The following is a 20112-nucleotide window of genomic DNA, read 5'->3' as shown; positions in this document are numbered from 1 at the left end:
CAGAGGCAGAGGGCTAGGGCCAGGAGCACAAGGGGACTTGGCCATGTCTGTCAGAGGCTGAGAGCGAGGGACGAGAAGAGACGCAGCCTCACTCAGCCCAGCGCCCACATACCTGCCACGCTATCAGGTCCTTGAGACGGTTCAGCTTGTCCTGGTCCTCAGGGTGATCCCTGACATACTCCTCAGTGAAGAAAGCCTTGGGGAGAAACAAAAACGCCCAAACTGCATGGTCCCATCGATGGGATATTTATAAGAGCCCATGACCTTCAGCTCCATCTGACTCCCAGCAACCCTGTAGGACAGAGGAGGACTGGGCATTTCCCCGACTGGAAGTCGTGATGGAGCAGAAAGTGTCCTCTTGTTCCCACAGAGGAGCTGGTGGGTTTGAACTGCTGACCCTGCAGTTAGCAACTCAACACAGCACCTCCAGGGCTTCTTTTCTGGAATAGGAAAATGGCCAGAAACCAAGTTAGACCCATGGTTACCAGGTGGGAGGGGGATGGGAATCTTTGCTTAAAGGACACAGGGTTTCTGATTGGGGTGATGACATTTTAGAAATAAACAGCGGTGAGAACATTGTGAGCATAATTAATGTCGCTGAATTGTACACTTAAAATGATTAAAATGGATAATGTTATCAACACCAAAAAAAAAAAACCCATGATCATGGAGTCAATGCTGACTCTATAATATAAGGCTTCCAAGCCTGTGAAAGTTTACCAGAGCAGACAGCCTCTTCTTTTACCCAAGCAGGGGTGGTAGTTTTGAACCACTGAACTTGACATTAGCAGTCCACTGCTTACTCCACTCACTCACTCACTCACTCACTCACTCACTCACTCACTCACTCGCTCGCTCACTCACCCTATAGACTCATAGCAATCCTATAGGATAGAGTAGAACTGTCTCTGGGTCTCCAAGACTGCACCTCTGTATGGGAGTAGAAAACTTTCTCTTTATCCCCATTATACATGACATTCACTTTGAGACCGGCAGGCTGAGAGCATACGTAAGTGGATGTTGAACCAGTCCAAGACTTAGAAGAAATGTTCGTGTATTCTGCCTCTGGGGATTCTGATTCGCTTTCCCGGGGGATGGTGACTACCACCTTCTCAAGTCCACCCCAGTGCTTCTCGCCTTCCAGCCTCATCAGCACCACCTGGGGACTTGATTGGGATGCCAGTTCTTGGGCCTCACACCAGACCTGCTTAATTAGAGGGCAGGGCTGGGGGGACATTTGTGTATCACCAAGCCCTGCAAGGGATTCTGATGCATACCCCAGTGCAAGCACAGCTCTCAGGGAGCGAACTCAGTGACCTGGGACAGCCCACCCCTGCCTCCATTGCTGTGGGTCTTGGGCGTACCCTGGCTCTCTCTAGAGCTACTTCCCTTGGTGTGTGCACACAAGTGGACAGGGTGTACTGCCCTCAAGGCTGTACCTGGGATCAGTGATCAGGACTGCATGAGGTGTGCGATTGCAGCTGCAACGACAAAGGTAAAAACCGGGGGGGGGGGTGCTTTACCATCCCTAGATTTGGCTGCAGTGTCGTATCCTGGGTTTCACCTCAATGAATGGCTTTGACACGGGAAACATCATTGGAGATCCAAGGTTAAAGTTATTAGAATGAAAGGTCCATTTTGTACTTCAGTGTCTCCTACAACATACTGCCAAGCTGAAAACCAAGTAAGGCTTTCTATTGTATGCCAACGCCAGGGGAATGTATGGCCCCTTTGGTGGTGAACTTGGTAGTTCCCCTCAGTGGAGGGACAAAGGGACTCGTTTAACTAATTCCATTTCCTTTTGCTGCCGGGGACACATGGCGGCTCAGGGATGGCATCTACGGTTCAAATGTGGGGGGTTCTGAAGCGCCTTTAGGACCTGAGCATGTAGAGTCTAACTTCCCACTTCTCGAGAGTGGATCTCCCAATCTTGCTGTATTTCCACAGACCTTGGCTGCCATCTTTCCACTTGTTTAAGTCCTTTCAAAGCCCTCTGTGGAAGAGATGGGTCGACACTGATGCCACGAGCTATCTATGGGTTTGTGGCCACCCTGGCTGGCAGTCACCCCAAAACCTCTCCTGAATGGCGGGGCCTAGCTGTGTGGCAAGTGGGAGAAGGGGCCCACATGGCCCATCCAAGGGGGCAAGGATGAGGATGGGTGCTCCCAGCTGTGGCTCCACTTGCCACCCTGCCCCACTGCTCCTGCGCAGTCCTTACCTTCTCATACTTGGCAAACCCTCCCATGACGGCGGGGTCCACGATCCCATTGAGCAGCATGGAGAGCGGGTTGATGGGGAGGCTCTCATCACTCTGGTACTGGTTGACCATCATCAGGATCTTCTCGTTGGCCGTGGACATGGTCTCGATGGCGTTCTCCAGAGGACTGATGGTGGTCTGTTGGAAATCAGATCACCAAGAAGAAAGAGCCTGAGCAGTTGACTTAAAAACAGATGTCCTTCTTGGTATTGATTTCATCCTGGCTTAGAACCCAAATGCGGTCTTGCTCCCAGAGGGCTGGAGCAGGACCTTGTGCTAACGAGTGAGCTCTGGGGGCCATGCATCTGTGGAGATGCAGGCTGATGGGTTTGCTTAGTGAGAAAGGGACTTGTGTGGGGAGAGAAATGAAGGGCTGGCCTGGGCCCACCTGCTCAGGTGTGATCTGGGGAAATGCTCCCTTCTCATGACCTTGGTGAAACCAACCTGCAGATGAGCCTATCAGGTCTGAGGTCACGCAGCCTGGCCCATCTTGCTGCCTTTGAGCTGATGCTGACTCATGGCCGCTCCATCGGGCAGGGGTAGAATTGCCCCTGTGAGTTTTGGAGACCAGGCTCTTTACAGGAGTGGGAAGTTGCGTCCTTCTGGAGTGGCACAGGGTAAGCCCGAAAGCCTAGTTGTTATGAAAGGTCTTTGTGGCAAGTGAGACCCCTTTAGTTGGGAAGCTAGAACTAAAACACCTCTACACAGCCTCATAGAGAGCGACATGGACAGAGTGCCTTCAAATGCCGACTGATGGGACGGCGCAGGGCTCTCCTGGGGTCAGGCGAGGACCGAGGCTTTCTCAGACGTCTGCCAAGGGCTGGGTGGCACATGCGTCAGGCTTTCCAGGCCGGAGCGTGCCTGCTGCAGTGGCTCAAAGAAGAAGCAGACACAGACAATATGCAAATGAATGAACAGGGCCCTGTGCCAAATCAGGTATTTATAAAACTAGGTAAAAAGCAGGATTTTGCCTATGAGCCGTCACTTTCTGACCCCTAGGCTGAAGTAAAGAAGTCAAATCTGAGTGCAATTTTGAGCTCTGCCCTTTTCCAGTGAGTGGTGTGATGTAGGGCGGGTTTATTATTAATAACAGTATGTGTAATTATAGCAGTATAATATTGTGTCGTTATTAACAACAGTATGTGTTATTAGAAAGGAGAGCAGCATGCATTCAAAGAATGGGGGGATTCCCTAGCTGGGGTAGGTGATGGCAGGAAGGGTCTTGAAAGAAGGCACCCACATTTTATCATCTATGAAGTGGTGGTGAGATAATTGGGCATTTGAAAACCCAAAGCCAACCCCACTGAATAGAATCTGACCCCTAGCTACTCTGCAGTTTCCAACACCGCACTTCTTCATGGGAGGAGCACGTGGCCCCAGTTTTCTTTCGTGGAACAGGTTAGTTGGTGGTTTGGATGTCTGACCTTCTGTCCAAATGCTGTCCCTCTGACTCAGACTCATGGTGATCCTAGAGCACAGAGTAGAACTGCCTCTTTGGGCTTCTAAGATATCACATCTTTACAGGATCACACAGCTCATCTTCTCCTGCAGAGTGAGTTGAAACCACTGACCTTGAGGTTAACAGTTCAGTGCATAACCCACTAGGGCACCAGGTCTCCGACCAGTGCACATAGCAATGATTAATCCAGATAGCATGCCACTTGTCTCAAAGCTAAACTACAAAACAACAACAAAACCCAAAACATATACACCCAAAACCAAACCAAAAAAACCTTCCAAACCAAGAAACCCAATGCTTCTTATTTTAAATGGAGGCATCTGAGAGGGACTGAGGCCACCTTTGTAGCCAATCTCTGTTAGCTGTCTAAACTGTGTCCTTAAATTCCTAAGACGTCACAGCTTGCTCACGCTCTCCCCAAGGAGGAAGTCTTTTTTGAGAGGAGCTTTCTCTGTTGGAGCCCTGGTGGTGTAGTGGTTATACATTGGGCTGTGATCCACATGGTCAGCAGTTGGAAACCACCTCCTTGGGAGAAAGACTGGGCTTTCTACTCCCGTCAACAGTTACAGTCTCAGAAACCCACAGGGATTACCATGTGTGATTGACTCAATGCCAATAAGTTTGGTTCCTTGAAAGAAGAAAGACTTGGGGGTGGACTATCCTGGTCTGTATTGTTCCCTCTCTGGATCACAACTCACATGCACACACGAAAGCATGCACAAGTATATGCAGAGGCAGGCACACCAGCACACGTGCACATGCTCAGACATGCACATATGAACATATGCATACATATGTACAGACAGGCACACACATTTATGCACAATCATGATTGACCTTTATGACTATCTCCCCACTGGTCCTGGGGAAATTCCCAAAGCTTCCCCTCTAGCCTGAAGTCTATTTTGGGGTCTCTTTTGGGGCAATTTGTGTTGGCTTTGCTCCCGTTGCTGATTTGTTGTGTTCCCTTCTTGGTTCACCCCGCTGTGGGGAGTTTGGACAAGAATAACTCCGTGCTGTGTGTCCCCAGTATTGTCCTCTGTCTTGGTGTGCACCAGTGAGGGGACAACATGTCTTGAGCTGTTGTTAGCCCTAAAGTCATGAACAATCATGAAGGGAAATGCTTCTTAGGATTAGGGGCTGCAATATGTATTCCACATATTGCAACCTGCAATCCCATTACGCGAACAGCCTAGAGACCAATCCTTCAGGGATTCCAAGGTCATAGTTCTAAGAAGTATCTATGGTGACCTCTCAGACGCAGCCCAGCATGGATTGGTGATTTTCCATGCCAGAGCTGCGTGCCACTGGGAGATGCTGGCTCGAAGGCAAGTGATTAAAAATGGAAAGACCTATCGACCGGTTTGTACTCCCCCCTCATTTTTAAAGGTATTTTTGAATCTCAAAATCTTTAATCTCATAATAGCCATCAGGAACCGAGACTGAAAATGAAAAGAAATTTAGTTTCTCCTGTAAGGCATTTTTGCAGACCCAATACATAATTCTGAGAGCAGAGCTAGGTGAAAAGTCTAGAATGCAGGAGCCAATCACAGGGAGAATGGTAATGAGCATGACAATGGAAAGGCCACCATGTGTCAAGGGCCTACTCTATGCTGGTCCCCACTGGGCATGGTCCACACATCTTCTCCTTTAATTCCCCCAACAACAGGGTAAGAGCAGGTGGTGGCAGAGCTGGGGAGAATGCTGAGCACAAGGGTCAGCTTCTCCTGCCAACACCTACAGACCAAGCTCTACAACCAAACTGTTCACACAGTGGACCTTGGACAAGGCTTTCAATACAGGCCTCTTGCCTAAACTGAGGTCCAGCTTCCGTACTGCCAATGTAGGTATAATGCATCACCTGTCCTACTGGCTGCAAGTGGACAATGGATGATCAAGGACAATGGAGGAAACCAGAACATCAGACCAAAGACAGCGTAACCATAATCCCTTGCAATTTTCAGACATTTCACAAATATCTTCTTCTCAGATCTTCCTCAGAATTCCATCAGCTGTACAGGATGGGTGCGACTACTATGCCTTACTTCTACCTCTGATTGCTTTGGCAGTTCAAGCCTCATCATCAGGCCTTGGGCTCAGCCTGTGCAAAATAATAGAGCTGGACAAGAACCAGGAGGAGACTGCACACTGGCAGCCTGCAAGTAAGTAAACTGGGCCTGCAAGCCTAATGTTCAGCCCGCACATTGATTCTAATTTCACAGTGGAATTTACCGACATCTGCCACTGCAGTTTGCCACAGTCTCCACCATTCCCTATTGTCTCAAAGTGTCTATTTCTCTTTCAGGACCCTGACTTTGGAACGCTTGGACTACATGGCCTCTATGGTCTTTCCCAGCTCTGAAACACTCTGGACCTCAGTTCCCTCTTATATAAAGTGGACAGAATAATAATCTGTACCTCACAGGGTTTATGTGAGATTTATATCAGACCTTGTGGAAGCAGAGGTCAGAGGGGACTCCTGGGTTCACTGGAAGGTGTGGAGCAAGCCAGAAGGGCAGAAATGGGATGTCTCAGTGTGGACTCTCTTATGCAGCAGAAAAGCCAAAGGCCCAATGAGGATCTGCAAGGTCCTGCATGATTTGACATCGGGCTGATCCAGTCTGACCCCAGGGACTTTGCCTTTGTCTCTGTTGGACTGCTTTTCTCTTTCATTTCCACCTGGACCCCTCCCTCACTTCCTCCAGGCCTTGGCTCACAAGCCACCGTAGGGCACAGGCGGTTCTTGGCCACCCGATTTAAGACAGCAACCCGTCCTGCATCGGTGTTCTGTGTCGGTCTCTCCACAATGGCTCTCACCATTTGGCATATATTTAGTTTTATTTTTCAGGCCATCTTCCACAGTAGACGGTCGGCTCCCTGGTGAAATCCCAGGTGTTGGAACAGTGCCTGTCGGTGGTAGGCATGCGTTACATGCGTTACGTGTTTGTTGGAGAACTTTCTGAATAAGACATGCTCATCAAGTTACTGCTTGGCTCGTGTCCTCACAATCAATCGGGGCCCTTCCATGCATCCTTGGGGCTGCAAAGTCTTGAGCTGCCCTAGGGCATGGGAGCCTTAGTTCACGGTGCAAGATCCGCACAGGCGAGTTCAAGCATCTAGATTCCAGCCAGAAGCTTGCCTCCTTTGAACCCTCAGTTTATCTAAGTATAACATGGGTTCACACTCAGATTCTGGAAGGTGACCCCAGGCACTACTGGGGTGAGAAAAGCCTGGCTGACTGGAGGGGAAGCCAGGACCTCGGTCCCCACCTCAACCTGAGATGCTGTTCTTTTGCTAACTCAAAGTCACTGCCAGCGACTCTAACTCACAGTGACCTGATAGCACAGGGCAGAATATACATCCTCATGAGAGTAGAAGACATCAGGGTTACAACACAGAGTGAGCTGAGGATTCAACAATATCTGAAAGAGGGTCCTTCCCATTCCTCTTCTGGGTAGACACTAGCTATGTCGATGTAGACATTGTGTGCACACTAGGTACACACTCACTCTACACACTCACTGCCCTGGAGCCAGTGCTGGCTCAGAGCCACCCGCTGTGAGATTCTGAGGCTGTAGCTGTTTATGGGAGGAGAAGGCCCTGTCTTTCTCCCACGGAGCTGCTGCTGGTTTCGAACTACCGACCACACAGCTCGCAGCCCAGCTCATAACCAATACAGCACCAGGTGTACACCAGGTATACACATTATAAAGGGGGTTGAACCCTTTCCTGTAAATTAGAAGCATTGCTGGGAACAGCCAGAGTGTGGAAGCCACGCAAGTGCCCATGCGCCGATGTGAGCTGTGACCATGTGCTGTGACCCACGCAATGGAATCGCATTCAGCCACAAAAAGGAGCTGAGTGCTGCCACAGTGCCCCTGTGGATGACCCTGGAGCACCCGAGGGGCGGTGGAAACACTGGGCATGCAGATGGTCACACAGTGATGATTCCACTGACAGGCAGTGTCCACAGTGGGTCCATCCATTGAGACCGAAGGCAGATGGGGCTCTCAGCCTGGGAAGGGGGGGGGGGGGCTGGAGGGGATGAGCTAAATGGTCTAGGATTAGGTAAGATTTGGTGGTTGTATAATCTTAGAAATGTGCCCAATGTCACTGAATATTTTACTTTTAAAGTGGTTGGTTTTATGTTACATGGATTTCACTCCCTAGAAGAAGAAGCCATGGAAGCACGGAGGCCAGCCCCTCAGGGATCCCTGGCCCCTCTCTGCGTGGGACTTCCAGGAGCCCCACAGCACTGTGGACCCAAAACCTGTCTGCCTCCTTTACCAAGCCCAATGGACCTCTGGAAGCCAGCAGGGCCTCCCCTCTTGGGGGTGGGGGTCTGACAAGGGGCGTGGCCACCTGACCTCACCCCCACACACCTGGGACATGTGGACCACCTCGAACCAGCGCAGGATCCCGGGAAGCTTGTAGGCGGTCACGAAGGAGGTCCTCTCGATCCACATGGACTGTTCCGCAGGGGGCCGGCGAAGAGGGCAGAAAAACAAGATGCTCATGAAATGTAGGCTTCAGAGAAGCATGGTAGGAATGTAGCCCGGCACCAGACCTCCCATTCCCCCAAATCAGAACACATTTTCAGGGCCAGAGGAAAAACAAAACATAACCACCTCCTATTACCCTAAACATTCTTTCTCCATCCAGAATGTAAGCTCTTCCAGAACTTAGGTCAAGGAGGTTTAGGCCTGCCTCTAGGAAGTGTGAATTTCTAGGCAATTTCCAAAGGTCTCTACTCCTAAATTTGGAGGTGGGTGGGTGTTTCACAGGTTTCGTTAGATGTTTGAGGGGTTAGTTAGTGATAACAAAAATTTTAAGAATCAGGGCATTGGACAAAGATCTGAGTGAGACTGGGAACTACCACCTCCATTCAGCCCTGGCCTTGGAGAAGCGAAGCCGAAACCCAGCTGCCATGTACACAGAGTCAAGCAGGCTGCTGCTGTAGGTCTCCTGGCCGAGACCTTGAGGCCCGAGCATTGTAAAGTCCAGCTGCTCCATTGGGTTTCCTTGCCTATAATTTTGACGGAAGCAGTGGGTTTGAACCACCGACCTTTAGGTTAGCAAAAGTCGACAACACACTCTTGGAAAACACATTCGCACATTCAAAAATAATCAAGGGGCCGTGAGGCATCAAATCACCATGGCCACTTATGGGTCTTCTCTGGAAGCTTTGACTCCACCCGTAGACCTCACCCTGAGGGTTCTATCTCCTGACAGCGTGGGAACGCTCTGTAGTGGACAAGGTGCCTCTCCTTCCCGTTAATGCTCCAACCCAAACCAAACCCCCGGCCGTCGAGTCCATTCTGAATCAGGAATCTTTTAAGGCAGTGTCGAAGGGCCCCTGTGGGTTTCCAGACTATGAATCTTCACAGGAGTAGGAAGGTCGTCAAGGCTAAGTGCCATTATTTTTACTTTGACTCGTAGCGACCTCGGGGGAGAGTAGAGATGTCTCTGTAGAGGCATTCCCCAGACGGCAGTCTTTGTGGGAGTAGCTCACCAGTCTTTCTCGCTCAGAGTTGCCGGGCCAGTTGCAGCTGCCAGTCTTGGCTAGCCGACTAGCACTTAACTGCTGTGCTAACACAGCTTTCTGCGTCTCTTCTAGAGGCCCCTTAAGATCTGGGCAGGGGAAGGCTACGGGGGAAGGGATGACGTGGTATCCACGGCTGTCACATTCACTTCCTTTGGCTTTCCACCGAGTTCCTCCCATTTACGGTTGGGAGATGGGTGGTTTGGTTGGCGAAGGCAGTGGGAGGTCGTGATCTGAGCTGGGAAAGGGCAGGGAGATACTCACAGCAAACTCATTCTCAGGGTCGACGACCCCCCTGCGCACGGGCCGGGAGTAGTGGAATTTTTGCACGTAGTTGGATTTGTAAAAGCTGAAAGACAGGAAGAGCAGGAGGCTTTGGTAGCCAGGCTGGCTGCTGACATTGAACCTGACCTGCCATGCCCCCACCTCAGCTGATTGATGCCAAGGGATTTTTTTCTCACCCCTCTGCCCAGGAAGCTGCAGGCCTTACTTTATAATCTGGTCAGGCACCGGCTTGTTCTTGAACCTGGGGTGCTCGTCCAAGACAGGCTGGGCAGTGAAACACTGGATGTCTGAAATTCCTGCAGTTAAGGGCTTACAACCGGTCACTGGTAGTAGGGACAGTCCTTAACCTTGCAGGTCCCCAGCTGAAACCTTCCACGCCAGCCCTCCTGGGAGAGGTGGTCAGTGAACCAATTTCAGGTTGCTGGCTGCTACCCAGCTCTGAAAGACCAGTTCATAGTCCCCGTTTTGCTCAGCATGGCTGCCTGACATGTGCAAGTCTATCCCAGAGCCGGTCACTGTTAGTACTTGGCCCTTAGCCAATATCATCATCCTGTATTATCATTGCCAATAATTCCATCAAATGAATTTATAGCACCCCATCGATTAGAACATCTCTACCCATGCTCTCCTTTCGTCTGTCCGATTCTGCTGAATACATCGGCCCCGTGTAATAAATGAGGACATCGACCCGAGAAACCAGGCAACTTAGTCAAGGTCACACCGCTTGCCAGAAGAGTAGGTTGCAATTTAGGTCTTTTGACTCGAAGCCCAGAGCTTTTTACTCACTATGCAGTATGTGGCCCTCCGATCAATAGCGTCAGCATCACCTAAGAGCTTGTTAGAAACGAGGAAAGCTCCAGCCCCACTCCAGCTCTACTGAAGCAGAATCTGTATTTTTACAAGATCCTTGACATACTGATGTTTGAGAACCAACTCTGAAAGTTTAAGAGAACTGCCTGCCGTTCCGAAGCAAGGCTGTGTCCGGGCTCTAAAAAGAGTTGCATGATTGATTAGTGATGCCTGTCATGGGCACAGACTAGTAGAGAGGCAGCTATGTAGATCAGATCTTGGTCATCCTTCTGGGTTACAGCTGTCTTATTTGTCTCAGGTCCACAATATGGCAGATCAAATGGGCAAAGTCCAGTTCTACCCTCTGCTTCCCGACTTTCCAGACATGCCTCCCATGCCCGCCTCTCGTCTTTAACTACACAACTTATCCTATTCTCTACACCTGAGGGTCACAGCTCCAAGAACGATTCTCCTGGGGCCCGGCATTTCTGCCAATGAAGGAGTCACACGTTCCTCCACTTCCCACCATTATTCTGGTTGTCCATCAAGTCACACTATTCTCAGTGGGGAATGTGCTCCCTCCCCACCCCCACAGTGTCTTCTTTGTGAACCCTTTAGGCAGGCAGGGAAGACGACCACCTCCATGAAGAATAGCTCCGCCCCCTCCAGGTGAATTCCTTCTCATGCTCAGTCCACCTTTTCTTAGGGCTTTGATCGCTACACTGTGTCCTCCCTCTCTGTCCCTAGCCCAGCCCCCACCCTGCTGTGAGCTTCCCATGGCAGAGGCTGGGATTCATACAGAAGAAATGGCCAAAGCAGAATATTCCAAATGAAATTCCATTTCCTCCCCCAGGCATACATACTGCATACTAATATGTGGAGGACTGAATTATTTCACATCTGGGGAGCACTCCCATGTTCAATGGCACTGGCTGCATCCTCTCCACTGTGCAGTCACTTTCTCCCAGAAAGTGGCTGGGAGAAGGCAATGCTGAATTGAAGTTATCTTACGGGCAGGGCTTTGGTGATGCTCAGAAAAAGCATCCTTTTGAGGCACACTAGGATGACTTTCCAAAGTCATAGGCCCAAAGCTGATTCTTGATATTTAATCACTGAAGAAAGATGTCAAGTCTAGGGCCTGGCCTGACTAACTACAGTGGGCCAAATCTGGTTTACCACTTGTGAGCAGAGTGGATTTTAATTCTTAAAAGATTTTTAAAGGAATATCTTGAACATAAACGTTATTTTTAGAATATAGCCACACCCATTAGTTTCTGTTTAGGTAATTTAGCTGTTCCTCAATGACAACAGAGGTGCCGTTGCAATAGAGACCGACCGTATGGCTTATAATGCTTACAGTAGCTACTCCTTTATAGAAGAAATCTGCCAACCCTCACAGTGAAGGTTCCTGACTAAACGTAGCAGTTGGTCTCGGCCCAAGAGGAGGAGTCAAGTCTGTCCAGAGGCCTCCAGGAGAGGCCAGGGGCTCAGAGGCCAGATTCTGTACGAGCTGAGCTTGTTCATGGAACTGTTGAGGATGGGGGACAAGTGGACTCTTAACAAAGAGGTCTTCCCCCACCTGAATACCTAAGTGGAAGACATGAGATCCATCATTTTCCCAAATGGTCTTCCAGCAGTTATTTCAACTAGTGAAGGCAAGAGAACATAATAACTAAGAACTCAGATTTTGGCAAAAGATAGACCTGAGTTCAAGTCCTACTTCTATTACATCCTAGCTGGGGCCTTGAGCAAGTTTCTTACATTCTTGGGGGGATAGTAATCATATAAAACTCCAAGGTCAGTATGAGGATAAAACGAGACACTGTTTGGCAAATAATTCATTAAAAAAGCATCCTGCCAATTAAATTTTACAAAAATATTATTCAATAGAAAAAGTACAAGCTTTGAGGCAAATAGGTCTCAAGGTTAAAGGCCAATCCCATCACTAACTGGCTTTGTGACTTCAGGGAAGCTGTGCTACCCTGTGCTACCCTTCCTCTATGAGATAAACACATTACCCAACCAAACCCACGGTCATCAAGTAGTTTCCAACTTCCAGCAGCCGTCGATTGGGTTCCATGACTGGGTAAATGTTTATGGGAGCAAACAGCATCATCTTCTCCTTGAGGAGCGGCTGGTAGGTTTGAACCACTGACTTTGTGGACAGCAGTCCAACCCTTACTTGACAGTGCCAGCAGGGCTCCTATGGTGCTTGGTGCAGACTGAAGAACCAGTGACTACACAGCACTTAACCCATACATAGCACGCTGTGAACATTTAACAAATGCTACTCCTTCCCCCTTCCTCGTCCCCTTCCGCGAGGTTCCGGGCACTGAACCTGGCCTGCTGTTGTGGTCCCTTGCCATCAAATGAGTCCTGATCCGGTGGGCTGCAGCGCAGGACTGCTCCACAGTGTTTCTCAGCTACAGTCTCTACGGAGGCAGGTCACCTCGCCGTTCTCCTTCTGGTTCCCCTGGGCGGGTTCAAACCATGAGTCTTTAGGTCAGCAGTCAAGCATAGACAGTTTGTGTCTATGGATCTGAGACCTGGATCAGGCCTAAAACCCATTGCTCTCTAGTCTACCCAGAGTCTGGGTGGTCCTAGAGGGTAGCTTAGAACTGACTCCTAGGGTTTCCAAGGCTGTGACCCCCCAGGGAAGCAGACTGACCCATCTTTCCTTGTAGATCAGCTGGTGAGCTCAAACTACCAACCCTCTCATTAGCAGCCCAGCTACTTAGCCAGAGTACCTTGAGCCTTCCTTAAATCAGGAATCAACAAACCAAACTCTTTACTGAGTCAGTTCTGCTCCACAGTAACCCTCGAGGACAGAGTAGAATGTACCTTGGGGTTTTCAAAACTGTATGTCTTTGCAGGAACAGAAAGCCTCATCTTTTGCCCCTGAAGTGACTGGTGGGTTTGAACTGCTGACCTTGTGGATAACAAGCTAACTCATAATCCACCATGCCACCCGGGCTGTTTTGAATCAGGGCTAGAAACTATAAATACGATACTGTTCCCCAGGAAGAGGAAGCCATGGTCTTCCCCATCCCAGGTTCAAAGGCCCCAGAGCTGTTGAACACCAGGATCTCCACATAAGAGAGTCTCACATACTGATCATGCACCTCGCCTGTAGCCTGTCTTGCATCCGTAACCAGCCGGCCCCCATCACCGGTTGCATTTCCTCTTGTAAATAGCTATGGTAGAGAAGGCATGAAGGGCAGGCAGGCATAATGAAAAGGCTACCGATTAATATGTATTACCCAAGGGGAAAATATTTGGATTCAGGTTCGGCAGACTTAGTAGACCAGCCATGCAACCTGTCAACCCCATTTTAAAGGCTGTAACTTAATTTGTGCTAAAGGACGTGATGTGAGGAGCCAGGCTGGGTTAATGCCTCCCCTGGCTCGCTTGCCTGCCTGCTCCCTGGGTTTCTGTGTTTTCCGCCATGGCGAGTTTTGCCTTCTGCCAGGCGCCAGCTCCTGGGCCTCTGAAGGCCGTGCTTGGGTGCATCAGAACCCGCGATAGCACATCTTACACAACTGTGCCAGCAGCATCGTGGGCCAGCTCGGCTTGATTCTTGCACTCCAAGGGTGGGGGAGGGTACGCCCTCTCTTCCCTCTATCTCACCCTTCCTTTATTGAGATCAAACACCTAGAGGAGTTTGAAACCATGCGGGCATTTCAGTTCCTAGAGCCTGCCGTGCTCCTTTCGACTCGAGGCCTTTGTACAAGATGACCTGCCTTCCATCTGGGACCTTCTCCCCACCTGCTGCTGACCTTTGGCCAGCTACGCACCTCAAAGATCCCCTTCCTCAAGGAAGCCTTCCCTGCCATTCCAGCCATGGTACCCTAGCTTCCCCTGGGTAGTTGCCACATCTTCATAAATAAATATTGAATGATGGGATGAGCTGTGAGATTCTATTTCGCTTAGCAGACTATGACCCCACGATGGCAGGAGTGCATGTCCTCTCTGGTGCCTTCTCCCTGCGGGGCACGATGCCAGGCCTCCATGCACTTCACGCTAAACACGGATGAATGAGCGACTAAGTCGCTGAGTGCCACCCTTAGAACGTTGGGCAGATGGGTCCTTCGGATACCACCCTGGCCTCTAAGATTGGAGCTGCCGTGATGCTGCTAAGACAGGGGTCCGGGCATCAGATGCCCGCCAGGCCGGTCTCTGCAGGCCCTCAGCGGCCACAGCCTCCAAGGATACACTGGCCGGGAGCATTCTTCACATCATCCCCAGGAGCGGAGGTTGTGTTCATCTTTTCTGCGTTGGGGAACTGGCTCATCAGCTGCATCTGGAAATCTTCTCTTCGCTCGTACTCCTTCCCTCGGTAGATGAACACTTTGTTCTGCAGAGAAAGGAGAACCGTCAGAGGCTTCAGACTGGGAGGATGTGCTCTACACCAAAGTGGGCGCTGTGTGGAGGAAGCGCGGTGTGACGGTGACCTCCAGCAGACCCCTCTCCTCTTCGCTTCTCCACTCCCTGACCTTGCTGGGGCTCAGCGAGTCTTGACAGAGCCTCCTGCTAATGGAGGAGGAGATGGCGCACTAAGAAAGTCCTTCAAGCCGCCCTATAGCTATGCACAACTTCCAGAATAAACTCTTCACTCAAGCTTCCTTGGGGCAGGCCACCCGGCTATTCACACACCCACAAAGGCTCCCCCTGCCTTTGCTGGACTGTGTCAAGGTGCGTCCAGCCTGGAGGGCTCAGGGAGCTGGAAGGAACCAGCACGTAGCCCTATCAGGACCGGGTCCCAGCCCTAGGTCCAGACGAGCACGGTTCACGCTTCCTCACCACAGCCCCCTTTTCCGTACAGCAGTTCACAACGGGGGCTCTTTTGCTTCCTACAGGGGTAATGTTCAGTTGTCACAACTAGGGGTGGGCGCTCCTTGCCATTTAGTGAGTAGAGATGAGAAATAGTTGCTACTCAACAACCTTTAACACACAAGACAGCCTCGCAAACAAGGAATCATCCAATCTAAGATCTTAGAGAGCTGAGGCTGAGAAACACCATTCTAGACCCCATGAGTCAACCCTGGCTTGATTCGTGCATGCTATCTCTGACTGATCTCCTTGATCAGATGATGAAGCACGTGCCATTGAAGATCACGTGTACCATGTTGACTATGTCCCTGCCTCCCGAGTTGAACCACAAACACAGATGGGAAGGAAGTCTACAGCTGGCCTGATCCAACTCACTATCTAACGTGTGAATAATCCCCTCCACCAGTGGTTTGGAAAGTAGAAGTCCCGGATGTCTGGGAGTCCCTACGATGCATTCAGAGACCCCCGCAATTAAGACTTTATTCCTAATAGTACAGAGCTGTTATCTGCTGTTCTCACACTCGTGTCTCACAAGAGTCTGGGTTTTTCAGAGGCTGCCTGGTGTGTGAGAGCGAAACAACCTGAACTCAGAAGCGGAGATGATAATCCAGCTGTCTCCTATGAAGGCTGACTGAGAAGAGGTTTACAGAACTATAAAACAATGCCCTCCTTTTCCTGGATTTTTTTATTAGGCAATATAGCTGTTTTCCAATTAAAATTTTGGGTTTAATATGCAATCTGTTTATTACCGTGAGTTGAACATCAATCGATGAATATTCACAAGTTTCCTGTTTTAAGTTTTAATACTGTCATTGTCAATCACTGCAGTTTATAAATATTAATGTTCCTCCTCAATACTGAGTTCTGTATAACTCTGAAGAGAATGAAGGAGCCCCGAGACCACAGCATTTGAACCATCGCTCTCAGCCTCTCCCGGGGGACACAGGTAACCCAGGCTCTCTGAAGTATTAACTGCAGTGAGGGGAGCTCCCTGCCGCCAGGGCCAGCTCAAGTCTCTGTGGGGGGGGGGGGGCTGAGGCTCGTGATTAGGGTGCCTGGGGTGTGTGTTAGGAGGAAGCAGCTCAGGCAGGGGAGAATCCAGCTGCTCGTGTCCTCCGGAGCAGACCCAAGAACTACAGAGGGACAGCTGATACGCCAAGACCCCAAGAGCCTCCCCCCACCCCATTCCATTTGCGGTGACCGAGTCAGCGACAAACTCACCCGCAGAAAGGAGGGGAACCCTTGGCCATAGTACCCAACGGCAAAGTAGTCTGGTTTGGGTCTGAGGATTTTCATAATGTTCTCGTAGAACTTTGCCTGCTGGATCTGAAGGGAGAAAAGCCACTGTGGGTAACGGCACAGAGGTATAACCAAAGGCACGTGCATCTCAAAAGTGCCCCGTTACAAGATCATCCCAAGAGGTCCTGGAAACCCAGGCTTGGGTGTGCTTGGTCACGTATCTGTGGAGGCCTCTGGCCACCTAACCATAGAAGCTGAATTTGTAATATAACCAGTACTGTGCTGGGGGTTAGCTGGTCGACCTGTTCGCTGGCACCACACCCCCATGAGCAGTTGTGCCTGTAGATGACTGGCAGGCTATCATCCTGCAGCCAGGAAAGGGTGGACCTGACTGAGGCAGGCTCCATCCGCTGTCCGCATCGCGATCACTCCACCCCCTGCTCCGCGGGCACGAGCTTGTGAGGACAGATGATGGGCCGTCTCCCGATACAGGAGTCTTCCAGGTATGCACACCTTGTGGAACTCCTCCGTTCTAAGAGGTACCTGGCTTCCATAGTGTAACATCTCTGAAAGAGTTCAAGTCTTAGTTTACACCTGGTGGCATCGTCCAGTTGGTGATGGTCACCCTCACGGGCAGTGCACCTCAGCCTCGGGTGATGGGCTGTGCAGGAGCACCTGCTGGAGTCTGGCCGTGTGGTTGTGTGTGCAAAGGATCTGTGCACAGACGTGCATATAGGTCAGGTGGGCATGACTGGGCACTGGCATGTGTGTGTGTATGTGTGTGCAACCATGAATGCGTACATTGAGAAGAGCAGGTGAGCCTCCAGGTATGAAAATCTCTTTGTGGATGTACACATGGGGTGGACATAAGTGTCTGTTCCTGTAAGTATATGTGTGTGTGTGTTCATGTGTGTGTGTGTGTATGTGTGTGTGCATCCTACCTTATACATGGTGTGCAGTTCAGTTGCTTTGAATGAAAACATCATGCAGTCCATCTGCTCCTTGTCTCCCCCAAAGCTAACATTTCTCCCTGAGCCTCTAACCCTCACTTGACAGTTTTCCGGAAGCAGCTAGACAGGTCACTCACAATGGACATAGGTAGGACTCTGGGGCCTGGCTCTCAGGCAGCCAGCACGTGGGTGTGTGAACTCCCCTGCCCACGTGCATGTGCTGTGTGCACGTGTGTGGGGGGTGAACAGCGGGAAGCTTTGCATTCTCCCTGCAGAGGCTGAGTCCCTGCCAAGTGCTAGCCTCTGCAGCACATGCAGTTTAGGCTGGCTTCCCCCGCTTCCCACCCGCCCCCCACCCAAATCATGAGCAGCAAGGAGAGATAATGGGGAATAGCCAGATGGGGAGCATTTTAATGTGATTTATCCGTTAATCGGTAGCACAAATTTGCGTTTTTATTTAATTGGTTTAGTGATTTGTGGGGATCTTACTGTGAAGGTAGCAGAGTGCTTATTGGGGACTGTAGCAGCCACCACTGCCCCCCAGTCGCCTCCTGGGGACTCAACACTCAGTCAGAAGGGGCTGACATCAGGAGGTTTTCCCTTTGGAAATATTCCCAGCTGGCGGAGAGATGTGCAGTACAGCCTCACTGAGACCCGGCTCCCCTTCTTTTGCCACCCACCCTTTCCCCAGCCTCCCCAGTGAGGGGAGGCCCTGCGAGTGCACAGCGCCCAGGACAGCTGTCTCCCCAAGAGGGTTGCTTACCAGGTTCTGGCTGAGCAGCTCGTAGTCAAAGATCTCCATCTCATACTGCTCGGCCAGCTCCTTGCACAGACTGATGGCCTCTTCCCACATCTACGAGAGGGCAGACCGTGGAGACAGAGGTGAGGGGTGCCCTAGGCTATGCAGGTCCGGGTGAGTTAGGAACACCTGCCTGACAGTGCCCTGTGGGACTTAGCAGCGGCCTCCTTCTGATCTGGACCTGAGCCCAGCAGAGGGAGAGCCGGGACTTCCCCAGAAAGACAATCCCTTCTCTGGCCTCATTTTAGTGGCTTGATCAGTAATGGAATCAGATCAAGCACAAAGCAAAACAAAGCACAGTTGTGGTGGAGTCGCCCGGCTCATGGCAACCCCATGGGCTGACCTCTGCCCCACAGGGTTTTCTCCAGGTAATTTTTTGGGAAGTAGATCACTAGACCTTTCTTTCAAGGTGCTTCCGAGTGGACTCGAACGACAAGCCTGGAGGTTAGCAGTCAAGTGTGCTATTCGATGTTTGCAATAGCGGGGGGTATTGAAGCAGTCATACAAACGCTCCTGTTGCTAGGCAGGTGACTGGCTCACGGTGCTCTCGACCCTGCAGGACAGAGCAGAACTGCCCCCCAGGGTTTCCAAGACTGCGGTCTTGACAGAGCACACAGATGCATCTTTCTCCCGGCAAGGCTGGCGGGTTCAAATCACTGAGCCTTCAGTTAGCAGCTGAATGCGTATCCACGGTGCCGCCAGCCCTGCTCCAAACAGCCCTACACCAACCCCCTGCCATGGGGTCGATGCCGACTCACGGTGACCCTTAGGACAGGGTAGACCTGCTCCGTGTGTGTTACTGGCACTGTAACACTTTATGTGAGTAGAGAGCCCGGTCTGGCTCCCACCAGAGCGGCTGCTGGTTTTGAACTGCAGACCTTGCTGACTGCAGCCCAACATGGAGCCCTCATGTGACCAGGATCCCTCCGAAAAGCCACAGATCAGGCTCCGAGCTTTGTGGAGCTTCACCATCATTCTGGGAGGTGATCATTTAGCATTTTCATTTCCCAGGTGGGAAAGGAAGTCTTAGACACAGCCACGGGCCCAGGTTAGTTCAGAGTCAGCCTGCAAATCTGAGCGTCACTGTCTAGCCTTCTTGTTAGTGCCCTGCCCCCACTCCCGCTGCACATACACACTTACACCAGCTAGTTTAGTGGATTAAATCTTTGGTTTCCTGCACTTCCCCCGGGGGCAGCTTGAGCATCTGGGTGTGAGGCCCATGTTCTCAAACGTAATGGTGCAGAGTATAGACCGGGTTCCTTCCTCTAAGGTCACCAAACTATCCAGGAGCCAGCTTGGGGCCAGACCCTAGTCCTCCTGACCTTCAGCCCTAGGGCGTCTGCATGTTGCCACTTCTGTGGGGCATGTGAGTGTGAGTGGGGGCGGGGAAGGGAGCTACACAGAGTGGAGGTGGGGTGGTACTTGTTGCTGGGGCTGTTGAGTTGGTTTGGGCTCAGAGGGATGCTGTGTGACGAAGCAGGATTGCCCCCATCGAGTGTCCTAGGCTGCAATCTTAAGGGAGCTCGAGCCAGGGCGTTCTTCTGTGGAGCAGATGGTGGGTTCGAACCACTGACCTTCTGGTTAGCAGTCAAATGTTTAACTATTGGGCTACAATGGCTCCTGGAGTGGTACCAAAAAAAGGGCGGGGCATTAAGTCAGTCTTCTCCAGGCTGAAAAACAAATAACTGAGAGATCCAACCCTGGGCATAGGGGAAACCTCTTCTCTGCTCCGTCTTTGGTCAGAAGCCAAATAGATGATCCTGCCATCTTGACTAAAGGGGGCCAGGACCCTCTGTCGGGAAGCGGAGGGGATGGGATTGACTGGAGCCTTGGCAACCTCCAGGGACACTCATTCCACTTCACATTCAGTTTAGATCAGGGAAGGCACCTGAACGGAGCAGCTCAGGGACCAGGAGGTGGGGGGGGGGGGGGGGGCTGGGGAAGGCTGCCAAAATGCAGTGT

General features: G+C 51.0%; 1 protein-coding gene across 1 annotated transcript in view; it reads right to left on the bottom strand.

Moving 5' to 3' along the window:
• DOCK2 (dedicator of cytokinesis 2) overlaps positions 1–20112 on the bottom strand; it is a 522265-nt gene that overhangs the window by 18304 nt on the left and 483849 nt on the right. The window contains exons 40-47 of the mRNA XM_075542723.1: positions 18115–18204; positions 16384–16488; positions 14545–14686; positions 9749–9830; positions 9523–9607; positions 8099–8185; positions 2219–2395; positions 113–196 (exon numbers count right to left, since the gene is read on the bottom strand). Of these exons, the coding sequence (XP_075398838.1) occupies positions 113–196; positions 2219–2395; positions 8099–8185; positions 9523–9607; positions 9749–9830; positions 14545–14686; positions 16384–16488; positions 18115–18204 (852 nt within the window). The remainder of the gene's footprint in view (positions 1–112; positions 197–2218; positions 2396–8098; positions 8186–9522; positions 9608–9748; positions 9831–14544; positions 14687–16383; positions 16489–18114; positions 18205–20112) is intronic.

The sequence above is a fragment of the Tenrec ecaudatus genome, chromosome 2 (genome assembly GCF_050624435.1).
Source record: "Tenrec ecaudatus isolate mTenEca1 chromosome 2, mTenEca1.hap1, whole genome shotgun sequence".
Taxonomy (NCBI): Eukaryota; Metazoa; Chordata; class Mammalia; order Afrosoricida; family Tenrecidae; genus Tenrec; species Tenrec ecaudatus.
This window is presented reverse-complemented; position numbering and strand designations above follow the sequence as displayed.